At 52.6% G+C, this 26,138-nt stretch overlaps 9 protein-coding genes across 9 annotated transcripts; 6 read left to right on the top strand and 3 right to left on the bottom strand.

The window, feature by feature from the left end:
• Nucleotides 1–3,981: 3,981 nt before the first annotated feature.
• On the bottom strand, nt 3,982–4,780 carry J4E83_006250 (uncharacterized protein; the record flags this gene model as incomplete). The annotated part of the gene is made up of 2 exons (XM_049333164.1): nt 3,982–4,735; nt 4,776–4,780. 2 exons carry the CDS (start codon nt 4,778–4,780, stop codon nt 3,982–3,984), a joined length of 759 nt encoding a protein of 252 aa, XP_049187854.1.
• Nucleotides 4,781–5,561: 781 nt separating this feature from the next.
• Nucleotides 5,562–6,800, top strand: J4E83_006249 (uncharacterized protein; the record flags this gene model as incomplete). Its single annotated transcript, XM_049333163.1, has 2 exons — nt 5,562–5,835; nt 5,890–6,800. 2 exons carry the CDS (start codon nt 5,562–5,564, stop codon nt 6,798–6,800), a joined length of 1,185 nt encoding a protein of 394 aa, XP_049187853.1.
• A 456-nt stretch (nt 6,801–7,256) lies between these two features.
• Nucleotides 7,257–7,954, bottom strand: J4E83_006248 (uncharacterized protein; the record flags this gene model as incomplete). The annotated part of the gene is made up of 2 exons (XM_049333162.1): nt 7,257–7,487; nt 7,559–7,954. The coding sequence occupies 2 exons, from the start codon at nt 7,952–7,954 to the stop codon at nt 7,257–7,259; spliced, it is 627 nt and encodes a 208-aa protein (XP_049187852.1).
• Nucleotides 7,955–8,383: 429 nt separating this feature from the next.
• NPL4 (nuclear protein localization protein 4) lies at nt 8,384–10,484 on the top strand (the record flags this gene model as incomplete). The annotated part of the gene is made up of 4 exons (XM_049333161.1): nt 8,384–8,395; nt 8,444–8,640; nt 8,687–10,151; nt 10,200–10,484. The coding sequence occupies 4 exons, from the start codon at nt 8,384–8,386 to the stop codon at nt 10,482–10,484; spliced, it is 1,959 nt and encodes a 652-aa protein (XP_049187851.1).
• Nucleotides 10,485–11,010: 526 nt separating this feature from the next.
• RFC2 (Subunit of heteropentameric Replication factor C (RF-C)) lies at nt 11,011–12,316 on the top strand (the record flags this gene model as incomplete). The annotated part of the gene is made up of 2 exons (XM_049333160.1): nt 11,011–11,126; nt 11,182–12,316. 2 exons carry the CDS (start codon nt 11,011–11,013, stop codon nt 12,314–12,316), a joined length of 1,251 nt encoding a protein of 416 aa, XP_049187850.1.
• A 419-nt stretch (nt 12,317–12,735) lies between these two features.
• On the bottom strand, nt 12,736–13,449 carry J4E83_006245 (uncharacterized protein; the record flags this gene model as incomplete). Its single annotated transcript, XM_049333159.1, has 2 exons — nt 12,736–12,948; nt 13,126–13,449. 2 exons carry the CDS (start codon nt 13,447–13,449, stop codon nt 12,736–12,738), a joined length of 537 nt encoding a protein of 178 aa, XP_049187849.1.
• Nucleotides 13,450–15,276: 1,827 nt separating this feature from the next.
• Nucleotides 15,277–15,978, top strand: J4E83_006244 (uncharacterized protein; the record flags this gene model as incomplete). Its single annotated transcript, XM_049333158.1, has 2 exons — nt 15,277–15,330; nt 15,418–15,978. 2 exons carry the CDS (start codon nt 15,277–15,279, stop codon nt 15,976–15,978), a joined length of 615 nt encoding a protein of 204 aa, XP_049187848.1.
• Nucleotides 15,979–19,101: 3,123 nt separating this feature from the next.
• Nucleotides 19,102–19,614, top strand: CKS1 (Cyclin-dependent kinases regulatory subunit (Cell division control protein cks1); the record flags this gene model as incomplete). Its single annotated transcript, XM_049333157.1, has 4 exons — nt 19,102–19,217; nt 19,275–19,419; nt 19,471–19,529; nt 19,581–19,614. The coding sequence occupies 4 exons, from the start codon at nt 19,102–19,104 to the stop codon at nt 19,612–19,614; spliced, it is 354 nt and encodes a 117-aa protein (XP_049187847.1).
• A 2,944-nt stretch (nt 19,615–22,558) lies between these two features.
• J4E83_006242 (uncharacterized protein) lies at nt 22,559–24,975 on the top strand (the record flags this gene model as incomplete). Its single annotated transcript, XM_049333156.1, has 2 exons — nt 22,559–22,902; nt 23,130–24,975. 2 exons carry the CDS (start codon nt 22,559–22,561, stop codon nt 24,973–24,975), a joined length of 2,190 nt encoding a protein of 729 aa, XP_049187846.1.
• Nucleotides 24,976–26,138: the final 1,163 nt, after the last annotated feature.

Here is a 26,138-nt window from a genome sequence, read left to right as displayed (position 1 = left end):
TTACTACCATACGTAAATGTCGGTTGTAACCAAGCGACTACGCTGCGCTAACGCACGCGCAGTGCAAGCACCGGGTGAAGGAATTGCCGTTCGTTGAGTTCTAGCGTGAACGACTGCATTGCAGTAGCAGGCGCGACAGCAGTTCCCCGCCCGCGAACGGAAAGATGGAGGGAAAACGTTGCAGGTTGGCCGCATTACCTCGCTGCACATACTTTCAGCAGGAGTACCGAGCAGTTCGTATTTTGCGACGCCGCCGTTGACCGCGCGGCACTTTCACGGCCCGACATCCTCGTACCTCGACGCTTTGCGTTTGAACACCCGTCCAAGCCTATCGTACTTACGTCATGTTGCTGGATACCACTTGGGTACATTGATGCATGCGCATCGGTTGAGAAAAGCATCATCACTCGCTTCAACACTGCTTTTATCAGCCACCCCCTGGTGGGGTCTGTGGCTTTGACCTCGGTGTGGCTCGTTGATAAGCAAAAAGCACCACACGCGGAGAAAGCACAGAGGAAGCACAGATACTGCTAATAGCTGTACGAACTCGTGTTGCTGCCAAGGGGCAACTCCGTCGCGATCTTGCTATTATTGACAACGGCGAGGCTGGCATGAATCATTGAAGGAGACTGTGCGCGATGCGGAGAAGGCCATGATGCGGACTTTGCTCCTGTCTTGACAACGGTCAATACGAAAACCTTCCGGTGGCATCGTGATAGTCGATGCGTCGGCTCTCCCTATACAGTCTGTGTTCTTCAAAGGCCTCAATACGTGGCTATAGACATGGATGGACATGAGTCGATCAGCGGCAGACTATTAATAACCATCGGCTTTAACGTCGTCGCCGATGAACATGGGATAACGTTTTGACATGTATTGGCAGGAGAACATCAATTTGGCAAGAAGACAACACGGACAGAACGAGGCTCGCTTTCGCGCAAGGCATTCCCATAAGAACGCTTCGGGAACTGCATGTCTCTGGTGTGCGTGTATTGCATCGACTTTTCCAACTCGACAGGTCGTCAAAGATTACCCGTACGGTTCATGATCATGCGGTGGACCACGCGGGCTGTATCTGGCACGCGTTTCTTGCTACCGAAAAGCAGGCTCGGTTCTTACATTGAATGAGCTCGTGTGCCGTTGGAGCAGGCGAGGTCAAAATCGAGGTGTAGACAACGCAGAAGGCGGAGAGTGGAGAGGAGGCTTGGCACTCCTTCGCTACAGTCATTCTATACTCCCACGCTCTCATGCTATCTATACACACGCCTTTTCGCCCGAGCAACTATGGCGCCCAAGTCAAGGCATACAGACTTTGATCTTAGTGTACTGAAGACACGAGTCTCATTCTGAGAAATCATCAGTGAACTTGACGGAAACGTCTCATGGGATTATAGCATAGCTCTGTTTTGTTGGACAGCTCGCACACAAACTTTGTGCCTGTAGTTTTCGATGATTGTAAGCACCGCTGAAGTAAAGAAGCAATGGAAAACAGTAACGGAGAGCTTATGCACTGAAAGCCTCCGAGTCGCCGCGTGGAATGTATCTTGCGTTGCCTATGATTCTCATGTAATCTTTGCAGGTGTGTTTGGAAAGGCTCCGAGAAAACATAGTACTGAACATGGGGAACAAGATATCGTCTGAGTTCGGTATTTGAGAATATTCTAGTATGGTAAACCCCGCTGGTGGAGGCAACACATCAAATCGACACTGTCGATTTTAGGAAGAGGCGGAAGGACCGCAGGACATACGTAGTAGAGGAGTCGATTTCGGAGAAAATACTACATCACAACGGGATGGTATTGTTTTGGAAAAAAGGTCAAATTTGCTGTTGTGACCGGATGCTGTGAAGAAGAAGAGTTGTAGCAAGCAGATAGGGTGTTTATACCCTTTTCTAGCTCTTTCCGGCTCATATATCGCTCTCTGTGGACTTTCAGTTGCCTAAAAGCTGTGCTAGCCCGCCAGAATGCTTCTGCAGCGACATACGATAGTTGTGATAATGTTTGGGGCAGAACACCAAACAGCGGTCATGCCGGTAGAAAGGGAGTGTTTGAGTAGTAGAATCCGGCCAGCAAAGCGTTCCGCCAACATTTGTCGGTAATAGTAAAATTTTGAGTAAAGATGCGCGCGCAGGCTCTTCTCATGTCTATGTCTTCATTCTATTTTGGAAAGAGGAAGAAGGCGGTAGAGTTGAAAGTCGCTGGAAGGGAGGAAAGCAGCTCTCTTTTATATTTTGGACTCTCGTTATGAGCCCCAATCATGGGAAACTCGCTACTGGTTTTCGATATGTGGAGGTCTTCGATTGCGTGACATGCTGTTGCAGGATTTTGTTGGCAGTCATGTACTGATTTTGCGAAAATTTTTAGGGGGTCCTTGGAAGGCTCATGATAGACATAGATCTTGTTTTCGATATCCAGGAAGGAGGGGGGAAAGACATGAAACTTTGGATTCCACTTTTTGATAGACAGAAAACACAGAAGCAGCACACAAGCAGCACATAGCATCTTGTTGATTGTCTTTTTGTTCCCGCGATAGAGTAATAGTGGATTGGAAGAGGAGTAAAAGGGCGACGGAAGAGGGTTTATATAGACACACCCGTAGCGCGCAACCAGACGAAGTCGAACCATGGTCTGGTAACTCGGTTTTTGAAGAGGAAAGTAGCCCTGGCCATCCTGGTAGGCCGATGGTTTCCAATCCAACTGTCGATTTGGAAAGGCAGGGAGCCGCCGAAAAGTCATTGCGCGTTGTAGTATTTCTTTTCATTGAACGAGAGAAGGCACGATAGAACTCCATAGTGATGTGGTAATGGAATTTTGGAAGAGTGGCAGGAGTCGACTCCATGACCGCTTCCGCTCTGAATTTTGAGAAAACAAACAAGTGGTATGTTGAAGCAAGAAAGAAGAGGAAAAGAACAGGAGTGGTTAGCTTTTATACCAGCCATAGCAGTCCATGACCATGCCATCTTGTCGATCTAGTACATGAGGTACGTCTCAGTCGTCGCAACCATGTTGTCCGGATGAAACTCTTTTGGTAAAGCGCAGAGTAAGTCCGCACTCACTCCATGTACGACTACCCTCTTGTTTTCGAACTTTGAGCTCTGTCGCGACAAAGAGCGCATCGTACTAAGCGCGGCGGCTTTGTAGTAGATCATGAAAGCAAAGTGTGCGTTTCTTTCGACACATGCAATCATTTTCTACAGCTTTAGGAGATTATGTTGGTAACCTCGGAGAGGCAAGACATTCTTTGGCTTATCCGTGATTTTGGAGGCAACACGCAGGACGTGTCACCTCCGATTCATTTTCGGGGTTCACAAACTCCTCTTCCAGATCTTCTCATGGAGTCAGCTAAACTCCGTTTTGGTACTTGCGAGAAGTATTGATATGAAAGAGGAGAAGTGCAACGGAGTGAAAATTTGAACTTCTCTGCTGGAGCAGTGCCATGCGGCAATGCCTTGCATGTTTTTGGAAGGACTGAATCTGGTGAGACGGCACTTCTTTCGGTGAGCTCATGGAAAAGTGACCAATTCTTTTTTCGATGACGAGAAGCCCAAAGGAAGTTCTGGAAGGAAGATAGGCGGCATTTCGCAGTCCTCGGATGTAATTTGTAGGCGTTCGATGAGCAGAAGAAACATGCCCGGAGAATCAGCGTTTTTGGAAGAGATGCGGAAGGCAAGACGCAACTCATGCATACGGCTGTTCATCATTTTGGAAAGATGAGTACGAAGTGCATAGGAGAGAGCAGAAGCACAAAGACCAGAGAGAATTTATATAGACATAGACGACCAAGACGGGACGATGGAAAGTGATGTATAAGTCTAGCATTCCTTCCCCCACTTAGAGCAGTCTAAACACCTACAAATGCCGCTCAACGTGATCACATAACGCAAGCAGACGCTACCCACACAATGAATGACATGACGTGATATCTAACGCTCAAAACGCCCTCGACGCCGGGTATAACGCTTCAAGTCCCATCATTCAAGATCTACGGCCCGCCCTTTGGGGACTGACGAAATTCCACAAAATTGTACGGTTGTGCAGTCACGCCCACGTAGCGACCCTGTTTGGGATCGTACACAGCGTGCACACTGACCGTGATCTTCGCTCGCTCGCCGTATACCTCGACGAGGCCCATCACCACGAAGGCGCCGCGCGGGACCGGGTGTGGGTACGGTTTGAACGTTCTGCGAAAGTCGGCCTGGAATTGCGACAGGTCTAGTGTGAACTTCTTGGGATCGATTGTGACGCGGTCGAGGTCCTTGGTAGCGCCGTCGACAGGTGCGACAGAGGGCGACGCACCTGGCTGCTGGGTAGGTGTCGCAGACGTGGAGAAAGGCCTTGAAGGGACGCTCGTCGTGGGGTTCGCCGATGATCGCGGGTTGGCGCTTATTCTCTGAACGAGCTCCTGGACGGTCTCGGTCTTCGATTCTGGACTCCAGCCCATATAGACTTTGAATCCTTTCCATGAGCTTCCTAGTTTGCTCGTTGTGCTGTTGTATATGGCCTTTGCTGCCTCCTTGGGATAGAATAGCCGATTCAGGCGGTGGTGAACAGTGCTGTCGACTGGTCTCATTGCCTTCCGCAACGTTCCATCCTCCAACAGCTCTATCCCGGGCTGTGCGTATTCGTCGGGCGTGGTGTCTGGAAACTTGACCTCAATCCACACTTTGCCTTTGCTCGTGTCGATTTTGCCGGCTTTTGCGACGAGAATTGGGTGCTTGGCGAAAGCGTTGCGTACTCTGTATACTAATTCTCCTGTCACGTTGTCAGTACATGAACGACATGCTCGGCCAAGGATATCGTACCTCGTATCTTGTCAATCCTTGGACGGTCTGTCGCCAGCTTCTTGAACTGTTGCCATTCTGGATCTGACCCTTTCCAAAATCTCTTCGGCTGTAGCCTCGAAAAGCCGGTGGGTATGAATAGTATAGGGTCGTATTCTTCGTCGTCGTCTTCGTCTTCATCGTCTGCTTCTCGGCCGACCGTTGTCCACCCGCCGTCGTTGACCTCTTCAACTTCAACACTTATGCTAATATATCTCGAGATTCCGTAAAAGGCCAATCCGACTGCGACGGCACCGACTAATCGTCTGTGGACAGTTAGCACGTGGAAACTACAGGGGATGTGTGAAGCGACTCACGACCTGCTGAGGAATGGTCGCCGTATACGCACTCGTTGTATTATGACTCGTTCGTGGCCATCTCGTGCTGCCGATCGGACTATACGCGCATGTGGTATCCGGTTCAAGAGGGAGAAGTTGCGCCGAAGCACCAGTGGCGTAGACATTGGTCTGGCGCAGGCGGAAGCGAGTGTTATGAGAATGAGGAACGCAAGATCAAGTAGAGAGACATTTAGGTCTTTCTAGAACAAAGAATGCGCGTGAAGCTGTACGGCGTTAACAAGGGAATGCGGTTGATAGCGCCCCACGGGTTGTATCACTGATAGTTGCGGGCGGAGGTGAGGCAGGTTCGGCGCTAGTTCCGTCTAGGTCGCAGCGCAGCTCAGGATGGCGATGATGCACCTGCATCATCGCGGAACGTCCTCAACTCCATCCTCACCGCCACCATGAAGCTATCCGGCGCCTTTGTCGCCTCATCGCTGTACTGCACCGTCCTTGCAGCTCGCCCCACCGTCAGTCCCGAGACAGCGCGTCTGATCATCGCCCAGCGCCTGGGCCTATCGCGATTCCACTCTGTCGAGCACCCCGAGGCCGAGACAATCAGACACATCAACACGTATGGAGGAAGGCACCAGAAGCTGTTTGGCGCAGACGATGCAGAGCAATCCAAGGCGCACCTGCTGATGTGGGTGGAGGGCGCCGAGCAAGATGAGGCAACAGGTGGGCATACGTGACGACAGCATCGCGAAGGATACGACTAACCCGAGCTCTCAGTCATCATCAACGATGGATCAGACCGCACACACGACTTTGCGATATCGAGTGCGCCATCTGTCGAGGACAACCAGCGCCTGGTCATGGACTTCATAGCACAAGCCAAGTCGCTGCCGGCACTCTCAGACCCCCAGCAACGGACATATACGTCCAACTTCGACATTGAGTCGGCGCTCCCACCGAACGAGAAGTCGGACGCTTACAATGGCTACCTCAACATCTGGACCACCGGCACGAAAGACGACCTATCGACCGAGCAGATTGCCCAAGTGCTGAGCAGCGTCAACAAGAAGGCCGAGGAGAAAGGCTTCTCCACGACTGTCGTCATGATGCCGCGTTCAGCCAAGTCCAAGTCCAAGCGCGCTGCCCAACCGTGGGGCGCCTACGATGTCCCCTCCAAGGAGGCCCGCCGCCAGAACCCCGAGGCAATCCTCTCCTCCCAGCCCGTACCTGCTGTCTCCAAGGTGCCTGACCTGGAAGACTTCCCCGTCGTCATTGCAGCCGACAACAAGAAGGGACCTGTTCGCGGTATCCTTCCTAGCTGCTTCAAGTCCATGTCGGCTTGCGAGACTCAGACCCACAACTGCTCCAGCCACGGCGAGTGCAAGCTCCTCCACAAGGGACGTGGATCCGGTCCCGGTCAGGAGACAGTTGACTGCTATGGATGCGCCTGCGCCGCTACGGTCGAGCACAAAGACGGAAAGGGTATGGAGGGCCAGAGAAAGGTCACCTACTGGGGCGGCCCCGCTTGCCAGAAGAAGGACATCTCGGTTGAATTCTGGCTCTTTGTTGGTGCCGGTGTCACTCTGGCCTTCTTGATCTCTGCTGGTATTGGTATGCTCTACAGCATGGGTGCCGAGGAGCTGCCCAGTGTTATCGGTGCCGGTGTCAGCGGACCCACGAGGAAGTAAGATCTCGATATATGTATGAACTGGTGGAGATAAGAGAGAGAAGGAAGATCGAGCATTGTATATCTGGTGTACGACAGACAGTCTTTGTTAGTTAGCAGTATGGGGCTTGTACTCTATGGGATAATGGCGTTTATAGCACTGCAATTTAGCATTTGAACAAGTTGATACAAGTTTGACAGAGTTGACCATCTGCTCAAGTCCACTAATTTGACTGCAAACGATGATGATAATATGGTGATTCGCTCACGTAGCTACTGATGTGTAGCTGTCCAGTATGCCTGTCAGATGTCTCAGACGCCATGGTCCTCAATACATCAAAACTCAACGGCTGAGACATATCACAGGCGTAATGGATAGCTACACAAATGCTGCAAAGGCCATGACCCTATACATCTTCAGTAACCCCATGTTCGACCCCTAGAAGTAAACGCGCGCATCATCACAGCTTTGCACTCCTCATGCCTTGGCCTTCTCCACTATTACACCATCGTCGCTCTTGGCCTTCTCCTCGTCCAACTCCTTCATGAACTCGGACTGGATGCCAGCCCTGCGGTTCTCCCACCACTCCTTCTCCGCTGGTGCCTTGGCTGTGATCTCACCGAGACGCTCGCGGATGTGGTTGTTTTGTGCCATTTCGGAAGCGGATTGGAAGATGGTCTGGCCCCAGTTCGGTGCGAAAGCATTGGCCTGTCTCAATGTTAGTCATACTCAAAGAATTGCGAAGTCACTCGACTTCAATCTAGACTCTCAGGACTCACCTCGTTGACGACATCCCTGAGTTCCTCCTCGATCTCCTTCTCTGCCCGCTGGAATCGCTGCCACAGATCATCGCCCACGCTACCCCTCTGCAGCAATGCCTGCAGCGCCTGCTTGGCGTTTCTTATCTGAACAATCCTATGTATGTCCTCTGTTGCGCGACGCAATAGCGCAGCCTTGAGTACGCTGTCCGGCACCTTGGGTTCGTCCATGTGTAGTAGGGAGAGGTAGACATTGCGCTGGAGATGTGTGGGGAACCAGGGTTCGAGGGATGCGGCGTTGGCGGCTTGACGCTTGCGGTAGAGGTTGGTGAAGACTGTAAACGATCCGGCGAGGATACCGATGTAAGCGATGGGCACGGTAAGCATTACCCAGTCGACCATGTCGAAGGGCCACATGGTGAATGTTGTGTGGGTTGTGTGTGGTTTGTTTGCGCGGAATGTGAAGAGGTATGACAAGCTCGCGATGCGATGCAGGCGCTGACGTTAGATTATGAAGGAGCGACGGTGTTCTCAGTAGTGAGATATGGGGTAGGTGAAGACCAAGAGGGAGGGCGAGTCGCTGTTGTCTCACTTATCGATACATTCGAATATCTGTCCAGTTCCGCGCCCGACTAGCGTCCTTCTAGCGCGTCTGCGTCATCCATGTCCGCTCCGCTACAGGCGCCTTCTCGAATCAATCACCAACACCAACCAAGGTTCACCACTGCACCTCGCCTTTGTCTACTTATTTCTTCTGGTCGCACTTTCCTCCACGATCTCCTACCTATAACCTACCACCTGCATCACCTTTATCCACTCCACCACGAAATTCATAGCGTTCCGATCATGATATTGAGGGTATGTCTTTATGCCCAATGCAGGTGATATCTTACTAATTCGCACAAGTTCGTTAGCAAAGACGGCCAGTTCCGGTTGACGGTACAGCCCGAGGACACCTTTTCGTCGATTCTGCCCCAGGTTGCCGAGAAGCTGCCCAAGAATGTCGACATCCAGAGCATCAGTGTTAGCAACAAGCCGCAGGGAGGCGACGCGAGGAAGCTTGCTGGTCTTGAGGGCGTAAGCTTCAAGCAAGTGGGACTATCGTATGTAACTTGGCTGAGCTCGTCTTCACGGCTAACGATACCGTAGAAACGGCGCGCAACTCTTCCTGTCCTTCGAGGAGCAGTCTGCGGCACCGAACGGCCATGCTGCATCTTCGACCGGCGGCGCACGACTAAATGGCAAACCCGTCGAAGAGACCAACATGGGCTCCGTTCCCATCGGCGATGCTCTGCAAACTATAAAGAACCCATGGGAGGTTGTCAGGCAGTCCCCGCTCGACGACAGGCTAGATAGACAGGATGGCAAAATCCCCAGGAAACGCGACGCCCGCATGTGTTCCCACGGGCCCAAGGGCATGTGCGACTACTGTATGCCCCTCGAACCCTACTCGCCCGCATACCTCGCCGAGAAGAAGATCAAGCACCTCTCCTTCCATTCATACCTGCGCAAAGTCAACTCGGCGAAGAACAGGCCAGAGCTCGGTAGCTCGTACATGCCACCGCTGACCGAACCCTACTACCGCGTACGCCCCGACTGTCCATCGGGACACAAGCCGTTCCCAGAGGGTATCTGCACCAAGTGCATGCCTAGCGCCATCTCGTTGAAGCCACAAGAGTACCGCATGGTAGATCACGTCGAGTTCGCCTCGATACAGGTGGTAGACGATGTGATCAACTTCTGGAGACAGACGGGCTGTCAGCGACTGGGCTTCTTGTACGGGAGGTACGAGGAGTATACTGAGGTGCCGCTGGGAACAAAGGCTGTTGTCGAGACCATCTACGAGCCACCGCAAGTCAACGAGGCGGACGGCATCTCGCTAGGCGAATGGGACAATGAGAAGGAGATTGACGAGATTGCCGCACAGTGTGGGCTGCAACGCGTCGGAGTGATCTTTACTGATCTCCTCGACGCGGACAAGGGCGACGGCTCTGTCATCTGCAAGCGACACATGGACTCGTACTACCTTTCGTCCCTAGAAATCTGCTTCGCAGCACGATATCAAGCAAGGTACCCCCGGCCTTCCAAATGGAGCGACACCGGCCGACACGGATCCAACTTCGTAACATGCGTAATCAGCGGCGATGATCAAGGTCAGATTGGCATCTCGTCGTACCAGGTTTCGAACGACGCCGTCGAGATGGTCCGCGCAGACATCATCGAGCCCTCAGCCGAGCCATCAGTCATGCTTGTTCAGTCGGAAGAAGACAACGAAGCTTTGAACCGCGCGCGGTACATTCCTGAAGTTTTCTACAGAAGAATCAACGAACACGGTGCGAACGTACAAGAGATTGCCAAACCCGACTTCCCCGTGGAATATCTGCTTCTCACACTAACACACGGATTCCCTACTCAGCCAAATCCTCTCTTCACGGGTGGCAAGTTCCCGATCGAGAACCGCGAGGCCATGGGCGAGATGCCAGAGATCTCACATCTTGGCAAAGCTCTCAACGCCAGAGCGAACGGGCTGGCGCTCAACACGACCAGCGGTCTCAATGCCATTTCGAATTTCCACATGCTTTGCTTTATCCATAACCTCGGCATTCTGTCAAAGGTGCGTCACTGCAAAACTGCATGGATATTTTGCTAACTGTACGACTAGGACGAAGAGTCACTGCTCTTCAAGGTAGCATCAACGCACGACACCTCAGAAGGCTCAGCGCTCCAACATACCGGAGGCTGGGCAACCCTTCTGACCATTCTCAAAGAAAGTGGTGAGCGCCCCCCGAAACGTTCCTATCAATCTTCGCCCCAGTCCCAGTCGGCCAGTAGGGGGGCTGCAGCCCGAGACCACACCCGCGGTACGATGCGACAGTCCTCCTATGGCTCAGATTCCGATTCAGTACAGTTGGCTAAGAGGGTAAAGGGGGTTAAGCTTGGGAAGTAGATTAGTCTAGGCTAGTCACACTCCTGGGGCGCGACCTCTGACACCATAGGTCTGTAACCCGAGCGACAATGGAAAGGCTCATGAAGCCTGGAAGTGGTGGGCATACTGGTGGAGTTGAGGAGCTTGGTATGAGCGGAGGTGCATGCATTGTTTGGCGTCGTCGCAGATTTCTAGCATCTGGTCATCGCTCGAGAAGAAATCAGGGTGTGCAATATATCCGTTGAACTGTGTTTTTGACATCTTCTGCCATGAGACATGTCCGAAATCATCCATTGCTCTATGTGAATCGCTCAACTTATCTGAATCGTTGATTTAGACGTGTGTCGCGGAAGATTATACGGTATCTGGATCTTTGAGCATGATGGAGGAATGGCGAACTGTTTTGATGCCGCGATGATGGGGTTGGAGAAAGAAGATGTGGTCTGTGCAAAAACGTGAGTTCGCGGTCTCGCGTCGACGCGTCGCACTTTAGCAGACCAGCTCAACACCCTAACCCCAACATCTCAATCTCCACACAACCACCACAATGGCCGATTTCTTCAACGTAAAAGCGAGGCAACAAGCCGCTGCAAAGGCCAGCTCATCAAAAGCGCCTACGACGAAGCAAGAGCCCAATCGCATGCAGCCATGGGTAGAGAAATAGTACGAACGCAACACCCAAGCACGCCATTCTGCACCCTCACTAACAGCATCACAGCCGCCCCAAAACCCTCTCCGAAGTAACAGCCCAAGACAACACCATCCAAATCCTCTCCCGCACCATGCAATCCTCCAACCTCCCACACATGCTCTTCTACGGCCCGCCAGGCACAGGAAAAACGTCCACAATCCTCGCCCTCGCCAAAGAACTCTACGGCCCCGAACTCATGAAGTCACGCGTCCTCGAACTGAACGCCTCAGACGAACGCGGCATCAGCATCGTGCGTCAAAAAGTCAAGGACTTTGCGCGCCAGCAACTCAGCGTAGCGCCCACCTACAACGTCATGACGGAAGACGCGAGCAGCGGCGACACAAAACAAGTGCGGTACAGAGATAAATACCCGTGTCCGCCGTTCAAAATCATTGTGCTGGATGAGGCAGATAGTATGACGCAGGATGCGCAGAGTGCGCTGCGTAGGACTATGGAAACGTACAGTCGCATGACGAGATTCTGTCTCGTGTGTAACTACGTTACTCGTATTATCGATCCGCTTGCGAGTAGGTGTTCGAAGTTCAGGTTCAAGAGTCTGGATCAGGGGAATGCGGTTAAGCGTGTGGGCGATATCGCGAGGCTGGAGAATGTGCAGTTGGAAGAAGGGGTGGCAGAGGAGTTGGTCCGCGTCGCGGATGGTGATCTGAGAAAGGCGATTACGTTCTTGCAATCTGCGGCTAGGCTTGTTGGAGCTGTCGTCCAAGCTCAGGGTGCGGGAGGCAAAAAGAAGAAGAAGGTTGTTGCTGAGGACGATGAGATGGATATTGATTCCGCGGCAACGCCGACTCAGACACCCGCTGTCTCCCTCCCTATCATCGCGGAGATCGCGGGTGTGCTGCCTCCAGCTACACTGTCTTCCTTCAGCGACTCGCTCTTCCCAAAGTCATCGGCTACCAAGTCGATACGCTACAACGAGATTGCCAAGGTAGTGGAGAACATGATTGCAGAGGGGTGGAGCGCGTCGCAGACTGTGGGTCAGTTGTACGAACAGATCATGTATGATGAGAGGGTTGAGGATGTCAAGAAGGTTAGGCTTGCGGGTGTGTTTAGTGAGACGGATAAGAGGCTTGTGGATGGTGGGGATGAACATCTTGCTGTGTTGGACTTGGGGGTCAGGGTTGCGGGTGTGCTTTGTCTCTGAGGGAGGAACGGCGCTGTCATGGGGTTTGTGTCTTTGTAAAGCATACTGCGTGCGGGATATGGAGAGACGTATTTGATGGAACAGTAGCACTCATAGTAGCGTCTTTGTTCACATGCTCAAACAGAAAGCTACATTACATTCGTATCGTATCGTGTGGGGATATCTCAAAAAGGATATACAAAGAAAAAACATGCAAAAGCACACGTACTCCCGCTCAAAGCTCGTCGTATAGCGCTCAGCGCATGGAAGCCATCGTTCTCGTCATTCGGTCGGGCTTAGTTCACCCAACATCCAAAAAATACTCCGCTTTTTTCCTACACATACAACTCCGAGAAATACCCGTGAAAAGATGAAGAAAGAATGCGGACCGATCGCAGCGTAGTCTCATCAAACGTCTAGTAGCGTGCATCGTTATCAGACTATGCAAAGATGCAGAATCCGGCTCCAACACTGAACATGGCGATTGCGGCCAGTGTCTCCGTCCTGACCGCGAATCTGTTGCCAGTAGACGGTGAGTTCGATGGCGTAGCTGAAGCGCTGGCTGGAGTTGCAGAAGACGCTGTGGGTGAGGCGCTTTCTGAGGATAGTTCAGATGACGATGGCGACACTAGATCGGTGATTGTTGACGCCAACTGCGATGTCTTAGTAAGTGCGGTCTGTGATGTTGACGTCGACGTCGTGAGAGATGTATCGCTGGCGTTGGAAGGCGAGGACGCCGAAATAGACGCAGACGCAGACGCAGACGCGCTTACAGAGGAAGACACGGATAGAGACGACAAAGATGATGAGGCAAAGGAGGAAGCACTCACCACCACCGTATCCGTACTCTGTGCCTGACTCACAACACCCGCGCCCGCTTCCGACGTCGCAGCCGCAGCAGCAGGATACAGCTCCGGTAACAGACTCTTGACATCTCCGGGTAATTTCTGGTACCAACCCGGCTCCATATCGCCTGTTGGCATGGGGGCGTTGGGGCCCGTGGGCATAGCTGTTTTGAGCACTGATAAGACTGAGAGGAGTGTTGGGTTCATGGTTGCGGGATCAATGGCGCGATCTTGGAGGTTGGGGAATTGGATTGCTGATGCGAAGGCGCCGGTGGAGGCGAAGGCCGTGAGGATGGAGATGGACTTCATTGTTGCGTGGAGTTGCGCGGTTTGGGGTGTTTGATATGGTGTTGAGATGGGTTGGCGTAGTGTTCGCGTGGCGGGTAAAAGAATGTGGGGTGATTGATTATTGTTTGGAAGAATAATGAACGAGCGTGGGTTTTCAGCGAGAGCGAGTGTCGTGAATATAGTAGGTTGTTGTTGACAAACAAACGCGTGCAGTGGAGTCACTTCGATGCACGACTGCGAGCTTTTTGCGCGATATGACGTCGAATCGGGCGGGAAAGAGTGCTCGGTCCCTCTGTTCAGTTTGACCGTTTGGGACGTTGAGAAAAAGAAAGTATCGTTGGGAACCGTTCGGCCAAGTCGTTATGTACCCGGGCTTCCTGAGCCGCCGTAGAAGTAAGAACGATTGTATGGCGCTTTGCTGGCGAAAATTCGAGATCGCAAGACCGATTGGAACGTGCAAAATTGTCTTTCACTGCGCTTGTAACCGTCTGAAATGGGGCGATATGATGATAGTGCTGCGCGAAGCCGTGTGTACGTCCAATGAGTGACCAAGTGACGAGAAGTTTGATGAGACTCTGTGCGACTGTGCCACAAGAGAATTAAGTGACCTTCTGACGAGGATGCGGGTATGAAAAAAGAAGAAGATACGAGGTGCGAGTTCCAGCGCGCTCGAAAGAGAGATAATCAAAGCAGGTGTTGAGATGCCTGGTAAACAAAAGCAACCCGCGAACCAGACTTGAAGCTGAGGGGAAAATTACCGAGCGGCTGGGTAGTTTGGACATGACATCTGAGGCATCGACCAACCCCAGCAACATACGTTCCGTGTCGCAGCCTTACCTCAGATGCGAACTCTCTAATGATACTCGCCCCCCTGTGCCGTCGGTTGTTGCAAGTTCTGACGTGCTTGCGCGCTAAGCTTCACCATGTCGGCGGCCATTGAAACATGCTCGTTGTTTCGGAACATTTCACGAACCGAAACGTGCGGCACCTGATGAGTACTCGTGAGAGTAAGGTACAGCGAGGAAACTGTTCTTAGAATAGTTCTTGTGGAGTGACAGAAGTTTCTCCAGTGAGTGAAGTCGAAGTGTTAGCGCACATGCGCACGATGGAAGGTTTACAAGAGACCCAGCGGTTTTTGAGCCATTTGCCGGCGGCAACATCGTGTCACTTTGAAGTCATCTGTCGGCTTCCTGGTCATGTCTCGTGTTTGCTCCTCGTTTGGGCTGCATCAAGCTCGATTCAACGATGGAGGCGGAGATAGAGACTGACAGACGAAAGGCGCACAGGAGGACAAGTATGAATCGGAGATGAGGCGATGCAGCTAAAAATCACCTCATCGCGTGTCAGCGCTTTGCGATCAGTATCATGCTCTTCTGACTGGCCCCATCAGTCCGTAGACGGGAAGTTACGCGTCCAGGAAGCCTTCTCCCGAGCAGTGTTCACATGCGACCCGTCCTAAGCTGGAGGTGTGCCGTCGGTGGTTGGGGAATAGAGAGAGTTGATGCGAGCGCAAATGAGATGGAAGACCAGGGTTCCCCGCGGAGGTGCTATCCCGAAGCAGACGAACCTCGGCATCCCTTCCCACGACGCCACGCATGATGTTCGCTCAGGTACGAACGTGACAGTGTGCGATTGTCGACTAAGGCAGGTGCTAATCCACACGGCGTCTCTGGATAGGCTTGGTGCTTGGGCGACCGGCATATAAGATGCACTGCACATGGCCACCCCAACTAGGACGGTACCCACCGCTACCAATCACCATAGCCCCGCGATAGCTGTCGAAGCTCTTCTCACCACGAAGTCGGATCGTACCAAACTACAGTTCTACCAACAAACATACTAGGCAATATGGCAGCTCCAGCGAGTGCTGATATCAAGAACCTCGAGGGGAAATGGGTCATGGTAAGTTTCAAGAAGCTTTCAAGTCATTGTGTTCTTTGCACACCTTCATCATTTCGTGCATCGCAACATCGCTCTAACACATCCTAGAACAAGTCCCTCTCGGATGCATTCGACGCCGTCCTCGCCCTCCAAGGCATGGGCTGGTTGACGCGTAAAGCCCTCGGCGCAGCGACGGTAACCCAACACCTGTACCAAACCACCATAGACGGCGAAGACAACACGCCGACGACAGAAATCAAGATCGACCAACTCATCACCGGCGGCATCAAAGGCTCCACCGAGACTCGCATCCTAGACTGGCACTACCGCGAGCACGTCGACCGGCTGTTCGGCACCGTCAAGGGACGCTCGCGCTACATTGCCCTAGCCAAGGCAGTCGAAGAAGGAAAGGCTGCAGGTGTGAGCGAGGAAGATGCAAAGTTTGTGGCAGAAGGCTGGTTGAAGGAGACAGAAGAAGGAGATGTTGTCGAGAGCTTTGTGGAAAACGAGGCGAACAAATGGACTGCGTGGCAGATCTGGGGCTTCGCGGATATTGGGGGTGAGAGGAAGCTGACGAGGAAGTTTGTGGTTAGGAAGGTCGGAGGCGATGAGGTTGTTAGGGTTAGGCTTGTATATGACTACACTGGCGCGTTGGATCAGGCGGCTTAAGGTGCAAGTTTGTACATACCCATTAGGTTGACCAAAGAGCTTTCATTCCTGATCTGATCTGAGCGTTGTCTTGTGCGTGTCATGGAAAGGCCTCGTCCTTCAAACGGGCTATGCTGTCCCTCGAGTCGATGAAGAGTCGTGCAAGTTCCCTCTCCCATAGTATGTACCACTTTGCACAACACAACACGACCACAAAGCAGATTAGCCGGACCCTCGTACAGTTGAGCTCATGCATGGATACAGAATCCTTTTACTGGTCCGGCTGTTTGATAAAGAGATCTCTTGATTAGTGGCTACGTCCCATGCTGCACCTGACAGCCTTAAGTACTGCAGTATACCTCTCGCAGCAGGCGCCACAGCATTTGCAACTCTCTCCATTCTGTCCTTTTGCAGGCGTTGGTACAAATCGACATTTTCGCCATGAGCACGTTTAACATGGCCGATACGAACTTTTTGACAGATCTCTTCCTTGCCCTTATCGTTCTGACATCTACGATCCTCATCCTGATGCTGGTTTACCTCGTCATCCGCCTCATCAATCGACACAAGAGAAAGGCCAGTCAACAACCAGCCCAGGAGCCCGCTCTACTCGATCTCGAATCCGGTCGAGAGTCCCGCCTATCGCATCGCCTTTCGCGGCAACAAATACAACAGGAGCACTACGAAGACCTACAGCAACGCTACTCGTCCGTACCGCCATCACCATCAATCGAACTACTGCCCGAGATCAAGACGAGCGCAAGTGATGACAGAGCGAGCGAGTGGTTGGAACGCGGAGTTACGGACGAAGGCATCAACGTGGTTCATGGGGATTTGGGGGAGAAGAAGTCGGAGATGACACAGGCGGTGGTGGTTAGGCCGAAGAAACAGTTGAGATGGGAGTGGAGGGATGGGAGGGTGGATAATGGTGCTGTGCCGAAGAGATCCAGAGTTATTGAAAGGACGGATAAGGATGGGATCGTGTGTAGGGAGTATCGGACGGAATGAGAGAGTGGACAAGAGTTTGGTGGAAGTATCTAGAGGTAATTGTAATGAAGAAGGTTTCGAGTAATGTGCTCTCTCACTATCTCATGTCAGCATCTGGAAGATACTGGCATAGTTGAAGGAACGTTGGCACGTGGAGATATCGTGCGACTGATCCAAAGTACCTTCCTAGCTGCGCCTGTTATCATCGCACGACTGTGGTATAAAGCCGCTTGCATGCTGAAGTGGCTTGTCATCTTAGTTCGGGAGCGCACAGTGGGACTTATGTCCGCAAGGGTAGCCATGACAGCTGGTACGCGTCCTGTCAACTCCATGGTAGCTCAGGCTGGGCTGTAGGATTGGTGTGAACACAAGTAAATCCTGTCTGCTGGTAGCACTGTTGTCATATCCTACCTATAGCCAGTGACATTATAGGCGTTGTATGACGGCGAAGACTGGTGTCTAGTTCTGTGTTTCCCCCTTTACCCGAGTCCGGATCGTACAAATCATACGCTGAGCTCCATAGACCAGCAAGCAAACATAGTACCTTCGATCTATGAAACCTTGGGATTTCAGACACTCTCGACATCGACGGATTCTGACAATGTGTATCATGGCGAACATTGGAGGAGACCATATTGATGTCGACACGCATCCGTACCCTGATATGCCGGAAAGCTTCTACGGCAAGGCCTCGGAGGTTCTCAATGCGGACGTTGGTTCCGGAGAGTGTGGCCACGCGAATTCGCTGATTGTCGACACACCAATGACTACGCGCCTCACCTCAACAACGCACTCTCATCATATGCGACCTTCGTCGTTGGCTCAATTCATACCCCCCTGCCACGTATAGGGATGCAACTCCAGAATACACACGTCCTATTGGCGCCATCTTCGTGGTTGTCCTCGCTGGTATCATCGGTCTTGCAGTCCCAATCACCCTCTTGACATGGTACCTGAAACGCACCAGACATGAGACGAAGCAGATGGAGGAAGAAGACGCGGTTTTGGAGGATGTGTTATATCGCAGTAAACTCAACGAAAGAGCGTGGAATGTGGGGTTGAAGCGACTGCACACAGCCTCCATTAGGAAGTGGTCCAACGAAGAAGCCAGTGTACAGTTCGTGGGTGTGCTTGGGCGGCCGAACTTGGATATAAAGACTCCGTGGTTGCAAGGCTGTGCGGAGCGCGAGATGCTGGAGAAGCTATTTGAGCGGGAAAATAGGGTGCGTAGAGGTAACAAGGAGAAACCATTGCCAGTGTGCCCGGAGTGATATCGATAGCGGCGAGACCGTTGAAATTGATAAACGGTGATGCGCCCATCGAGCAGCGGTTGTCAAGTACGCGTAAGCGTAAGCGTACGCGCACGCTACATGTATCTGCCTGTTCTTGGGGCGTCTGTTTGTGGCTTGGGGTAGTGGACAGTATGCGATTCAAGAAAGGACTGCAAGACGAAAGACATGGGTCCTCCAGGCATGTATACGGCTTCATCAACGATTCGCATGGAATTAGTACAAGATAAGATTTGTGGCGACCTCAAATAAGGAGAGAGCTGAATGGGTCTGGAGCCTACACTGACATTGGGTCGCCTACTTTGCAAGTTTTCATCTTGATGTAGGTTCCATGGTGTTTAGAGTTTTCCTTGAATGAGGTGTGGCTGGTTGCTGTGGTGAAATAGTGAGGCGGTCTTGATGTCCGGATATGTCTGAGGATGAAGAAGAACAGAGACAACGGTGACCGTAGACAGAAAGCGTACGTAAGCTCGCATTAGAGTGGTCTGCATCGAAACTCGACTGCACGTCGATCAGCGGAGATGCAGATGCAGGGGTGAAAGACGTTGCCCAGCGGTAAGAACGTGGTAAGACGGTTACGCTAGGCTGCAGCCGAGTTAGCGTAGAAGCTTGGACAATCGACCAAATTTCACGACTGGGTAAACAAGAGCTGTTTGGGTTCATTTACTTGAACTATTCTTTCTCTCGCTCGATAATCACACGCCCGACGCGCCTGAACACGAGATCCTGCATCTAAGCGCTCCTTCTCCCACCCACGACTGCGACTTCCCACCAGAGCAGCTGCCCGCCCCGCTCGCTTCTACCACCCGCCAACACCCCACTGACGACCTCGGAGCACACGAGCTCCTCACACCACCCTACGCGCACCATGTCGGGCGAATTGGATATCGACTTCACGCGCCGAAACAAGAAGCCGCGCCCGCTTTCGGACCACGAGAAGGAAAAGCTGGATGAATTTGTCGACGCGATTCACTACTCGGCGAGGTGGGTTGTCAACACAAGAGGCGGTCAGCGCGTTTTCTTTATTGACCGCGAACACAGATACTCGGACGACGCATACGAATACCGCCATGTGCAGCTGCCTAAGCAAATGCTGAAGGCTATCCCAAAAGACTACTTCGACGGCGCGCGAGGCACACTGAAGCTGCTCTGGGAGGAGGAATGGCGGGCACTGGGCATCACACAGGTACGCGTGGCTCAAGTGCAGGCTGCAACATATATGCTGACTTGGAGACAGAGTTTGGGATGGGAGCACTACGAGGTCCATGAGCCAGAACCTCACATTTTGCTTTTCAAGTACGTTGTGTCAGTGCATACACCGCGCGCTGCAAGCTAATCCTCCAACAGGCGACCGATCAACTATCAGCCTCCCATGCACTGATCCAACATCAAACCGCGGCGCAGTCAGAGGTCTAATCCACATTGACCGAACACGCGCAACAGCTGCGCACACCATCACGGCACACGAGACGGCCTATTCGCGATACCTTCTTTATCCATTTCCAGCGAGGCGCGTTAAACATAACGACGATATGATTACGGTGGTATGATCGATGCGCTGGGGTTGTAGGTTTACGACCGGGTCGAAAGCGCGTCTCTATATCCATTATGATAGGGTACCCGAAGCCCACAATTGTACATATGGCCGAGGCAGGAGGTGCAAGGAGTACCGGACATTGGGCAAGAGAATATGGATTAGGTATATGGTTGTTAATTGCTATGCGGATTTATGATAGATCCATAGCTCCTTCACCTGGTCCAAATCTGATACTTGTTGAAATGACCTTCTTGCACCAGAGTGCCACGGAAAGCGCAACTTGACGTATGCACACTCATACGGACCGAATCTAGCGTGTCCCACACCCTCCTCGCTTTCTGGTCTACCCACATGTCAATCTCGGTCCCTGCGTAAGTTCTTCTTGACCTATTTGCTTGTGTTTACATGATGGGGAAGAGAATCTTGAGTCAACCCCAACAGCGAACATATGCGGACAGGCCAACATCAAGCACCATGGCAACGCCTCCATAGCCCCCGGTGCTTTCTTCGGACGCGGGAGCAACATGCTCGTTGTCGCTCCGTGCTAGATAGTGTCCATTGCGGCCATCTAGAACCAGGGTTTTACCGCCATATCAATCTAGAATCTGAGGAAGTTCAACCTATGAGTAGATCTTGAAGATCAATCAGCCCGAATCCAAGGTTATGATATATTGCTGGTCTCAAGAGCAAGCTAGTGGCAAGGAGATGCTGACTGTAGATTCACGACAAATTGAGGGTTCGTCATCCTACACGTATTCCTGCAGCGGTGGCTAAAGATTGATGTTGTGGGCTTAGGCTTCGTCTACGATGTGTTGGCACTTTGTTACTTGGGCATTGTCAAGGTATACCTGGCTCCTTTTATATGCTCAAGCAGACACGACGTAAGAATCCCAACGTCTACGAGGCAGGTTTTTGGACTACCGAGTCAAGGACTCTCGCATACATCCAGTGGAAGTGCGCGAAAAAGGGTTAGACTGACTCTTCAGAGGGCGCAATATGTAGTCGTGACGACGGAGTGGATAATTCACACTCCGGAGAAAAGCGGCCCGACTTTCCCTGAGATGTCATCAGCCTGGGCAGAATCCACACCCTCTAGTCTCTCACATGCGGATCTGCGCTTAAAGATCTCGTAATGTCAACCACGAACCCATGGTCTTTCAAATCTACATGCGGTTGAGCGGACGGATTTCATTCCGGTACTTAGGCCAGTCGCATCAAGCGGGCGATGAGGGGAATATTGGGATCTGACTTTCTTTACGGGCCTTTCAACAACGACCTCCAGTATTCGGAGGAGGATATATCGTTCCGTTGTTGAGAGATTAAACGGTAGTTTAAGCGAGGACGAATGTGGAAGTACTGAGCGTGCAGCTGGGTATCCATCTGTCATCCCGCAGCATCGCAACCCAAGTCTGAGGTCGCTGGCAGTGCGAGGCTAAGCCTGCGTTTTACGTACACTGGCGTAGATCGCATCCGATTTTCCAGCCTTCTTCGGTCTTGGGAGGTTTGGCGGCGCCGCGGTTCTTCACCCAGCCTCCCTGAATCGCGTCAACGGCGAAAAGTGCTATGACATCAACGGCAAGATGCAACGGCAAGATGCAACTCGCTGACTAGGATTGGCGGAGATATTCGGGTCCTGCGCACTGCCGGTGGTCGGAGCGGAAAGCGTTTTGCCTGAAGTGCGAGCGGTGAGAAACGAGACCAGGGGCAGAGCGGAGCGGAGATCGCTATCGAGGGGTCCTATGCTAAGTATGGCAGTAGGGCTTGTGGAGAACACGCGACACGTGCGGAGGCCGTTCATACCATTACCATGGATACTGGCATGGTCGGGCGAGCTGCCTCACGATGAGGCGGCTCGTGAAAACCTCGGAACGTGGCAAAATGTCGGATCCATCACGTCGTGCCATGTGCTGTCGAGGCTGCGAACAAGAAAATTCAGCGGTGCAACTGTCAGCTGCAAGGTCCCTCAAACGGTCGTCAACTGTTTACCAGTGCTAGGCGAGCGATAATGATGCGTAGCCGTGGGTGACGTGCATGCGCCAATACTAAAACTATGGAGTATGGTAACGAGTACATAAGAGTAATTCCTCGAGACAGTTAAACTGGATCCTGTGTAGTACAGACGCACAGATAAGCAAGAGCTGGAGTAATGGAAAGATCACATTATTCAGGTGGGGGAAGCCATGCACGGCAGCCATTGGCCCACCGCAAAGTCCTTATCTCTCGGCTGTACGTAAGATAGAATGCAGGAAGCCGCTAGAGCCCATCCAGCTTACCTCCAAGCAACATCCGTGCACCCTGCATCTTGAAACCCATCCCGAGCACATGTCTGCCACAAAAGACTCTCGCAGCGCGCTCTCCAGCGACACTCCAGTATATACGACTGCCACCCCCGATTATGCGCCTGCTCTCTCCCCACACAGGGTTCTAGGTCTCCAAGCTCCAAGGCCAGGCTGATCCCGCCATCCCGCCCGCCTCCGCCCATCCTCTACTTCTTTCGTAGACCTTCAATGACGGCGCGAACCATCAGTCACCTCATACTCCTCGCCGCCGTTACCGGCAACCTAGGGCCCTAAGTAGGACTCGTCTGACTCTCCATTGGATTACCCAACTGGATTTGCATTTCCGGGATATCTCCCATATACCGATTGAACTACCTATCTCCCACGCGATAAGACCTGTCACGAACCCTGCTTCCGATAGCGAGATACTTGCACCCTGATTCGGAAACTAGCCAACGGGCCGTAGTCTATCATAGCCTTATCGCACCCTTCCACCACGCCAGCTAGCCATGACGGCCGTAGCAATGCAGCAGCCGGCTATGGGCCCACGTCCTGTTGTCTCTATAGCACCAGCTCGTCCTCGCACGATACAGAAGTCACCATCCAGCAAGGAGAGCTTGAGCAAGCCCACGTCCAACAACGGTCCAGTATCTAACATCCGCTCACGGAGGGAACGCCCTTGTGACGCGTGCCGAAGGAGGAAGAGCCGCTGTGTGATACACGAGGGCGCTGCTTTGTGTGTCCTGTGCGAGTTCCACAAGCAGGAGTGTACCTTTGTACAAAGCCCACTGCCGCGGAAGAGGAAAGTCGTCGACGGTGAGAAAAAGGACTCGCCAAACAACACCAAGAAGAGGTATGTTTAGGCCACCCCGCTACTGCTTCACGTCCACGGCTCGCGTAGATATATCACTTCCGACATCTGCTATGCCTCTTGCGTCACGCTACCAGGTCACGTGCGCATGTGCAACACTACTTGCTTTTTCATCCTGCATGTGGCCGTGGCACCGGGAGCTGTGGCCCTCGCCAGGCGTTCTGGCTCGTCGGCGTATAGCTGGATGTCGTGCTGACATCCTCTGGCAGATCCGTCGACTCAGATCCTCCGCCACTAGCACTATCAACACCCACCATCACAGCAACCGCGCCAAGTCCACCACCATCGCAACCCTCACTATCTCAAATAGCGAGCCTTCACCTGCCTCAGTTTGGAGAGACATTAGGGCTGCAACGACGCCAACATAGCAGATACATCGGTCTGAGTTCCCCATTCGATTCGTTGCTCATTGGCCTATCACAGTTCGACACCCGTAACGAGTCGACCTTCGATCTTGGTACGCTGCGACGTGTGAACGATCATGAATGTTTCATTATGCTACCTGACGAGAACACACAAGACTTCGCCGGCGAGTCTGAGGCGTTGGGTCAGGTCGAGCAGCTTGTGCACCCACATGGTCCTGCTTTACTAGATCTTTACTTCCAAGTAGTGCATCCAAACTACCCCATCATCCAGAAACATCTGTTTGTCGAACGATATCGCAGAGGCGATAGAGGTTTTTCGCCAGCCTTGTTGGCTGGCATGTACATCCTGGCGCTCAACTGGTGGTCTCTCGACCCCAAGCTAGCAAACTACTCCCGACCCGATGCAGCGCGGCTAGAAGCGATTGCTATGAAGGCGCTCACACTAGCTATGGAGCGACCTAAACTGTCGACGATACAGGCTGGCTTGTTGTTGCTGCAACGTCCTGAAGCGGACTCTTGGAGCTTGACAACACAGCTGGTGGCCATTGGTCAAGAATTAGGCCTGCATCTCGACTGCTCATCATGGTCAGTCCCTCTCTGGGAGCGTGGCTTGAGGAAGCGCATCGCATGGGCGTTGTACATGCAAGACAAGTGGAGCTCACTCATCCACGGCCGGCCATCGCACATCTTCAATGCCAACTGGGCGGTGAAGCCGATAACAGAAGACGATTTTGTTGAAGAAGGGGATGGATACGAGACGCGTCAGGAAGAATCTGAAGAGGAGCAGGTAGAGAGCCACCGAGGCCGGATACTGTTTGCCCAGATGATTGGGCTCACGCAGATCATGGCTGAGGTCATGGACACATTTTACACCCAAACGGCGATCCACGACTTTGCCAATGCGGGGAGGAAGTCGACCGAGTTGATCCTCGCACGAGCTAAGCCTGTACAAATCAAGCTTCGTCAATGGCACGAGAAGCTACCCGCAGAGGTCAAGATGAACGTTCCCGAGAAGGGCAAGCTCACCTCTACGGGCTATCTGCATCTCGCGTACTTTGCGACGGAGATTACGCTGCACAGGCGCATAGTACAGTCGCTCGACTCCACCAACCCCGACTCTTACGGTCTCTTCATGTGCCGCAACGCCGCAAAGACGCGGCTGATCTCTGCTATGGACTTTGTGAACCGTCTGAAGCCGGAGCATCTGCAGGGTTTCTGGTACTTTGCTTCCAAAGTCAACTTTACGCTCATCGGCACCTTTGGGTCGCTGCTATGGGCTACGGCACCCGCCAAGGAGGAAGCCGAGTTCTACAAGCTCAGGCTATGCGAGTATCGCTGGACGCTTTCCGTCTCTTCCAAGCGAGCGGACTTTCTTGAGTACGCCGTATCGATGTTGGACGCGAGTCGCGCCATGCTTAACAATCTGGCGGAGAAGCCGAGCCTCGCAGAACAAATCAGCAGTGCTGGCGTTCCGCCCGCGGCGCCCCCACGGCAATACAGTTCTTTTGCCAATATGGGACCGCCGCAGAACCCGAATGGGGCGGGACGGTACGAGATGGAAGACGTCGACATGGGCGACGACAACGATCTGAGGAGGATGTCATCAGGTGAAAGCTTCGAGGGCTTTAATGATGGATCTCAATACGGCAGTCGGCCGCATACAGCTGGTAACTCACCTCGCTCAATGTGAGTGCTTGATGCCAGGGGCTTTGACGATTCGCGGGATTGTCGTACAAGTTTCAGGAAGTAGTCTTGTGATGTTCAGCGATTAAGCGTTCTTTTCATGGTGGGATGGTGGGCGTTATATAGGCACGCCTGGGGCTGCCACAATGGTACTCTGGGATTGCGCCAAAATGGCGCCATATCGCGACAGACGGCATTGGGATAGTCCACGGATTTGGTCTTCAGCGACTGTTGGTCACGATTTGATGTTCAGCGATAGTATAGACCGCTTTTTGGATATAGGGTATTGACGAGAAGAATCCATGTTGGTACATTGCCGCCGCCTTCGGGCGGTGCAAGCATACTCGGCCTTTTTTTGAGACGGCATGCACGTGCCGAGTGAAACAAGCAAGTATTGAGCTGACCTTCGTGTAACAGGAATGCGGCTTTTGACAGTAATCTGACTGTTGTTGTGGCATTCTGAGTTGGAGATGGGCTGTGCCTGCCGTTGCCTGAATATTTTTACTTCAGGGTTCGGGCAACAGCTGACACGCCTTGACCGCGTTGCCTGCGCCTCGGACCCCGCCCATGATCCTCAACACCCATCACACATTGATCAGTTCACGACTATCCACACGCGCACAAACAGTGTTTTCGATATCGCAATCAAAGTTCAAACGGCAAAGCTAAGTAGCGACGGCAATGATGATCGCGTGCACAAGCCCCATACACGCACACCGCATTCTCTCATGTTCAGACAGCGCGCCGACGCGCGCAACGCGAGCAATTCTCACTTCAACACCTTCGCGCCATATCAGACCACCCTGAAGGCGTTCACGGTCTGACCCGTCCTTCGGTGAAAATGCAAAGGCGTGCGGGTAGGAGCAGCGCTTCATCCCGCTCAAACAGGTCGCTTGGCAGCCTCCTTCAGCCGCACCTGGACAATGCGGCGGGCGCATTGGCGACATGGGGAATTAGGCGTCCGTCATGGGCATTCGGTGATCGACCATTCACGGTGTACGACTCGATGAGGATAAATTAGAAGAGTTGCGCTGCCTCATTGCCCCATTGCCTGAATGCAGCTTCGTGGCTTGGAACCGGTCAGCTTCGTCTTTTGTGCTGCGTGTACTTACTTGTCTTTTTGCTTACCCCTGAGTGTCATATAACGACGTCCGACGCGCTTGCCTGCGA

This window comes from Alternaria metachromatica, assembly GCF_023757995.1.
Source record: "Alternaria metachromatica strain BMP 0045 chromosome Unknown scaffold_13, whole genome shotgun sequence".
Lineage (NCBI taxonomy): Eukaryota > Fungi > Ascomycota > Dothideomycetes > Pleosporales > Pleosporaceae > Alternaria > Alternaria metachromatica.
Note: the sequence above shows the minus strand (reverse complement) of the source record. Positions and strands in the feature narration are given on the sequence as shown.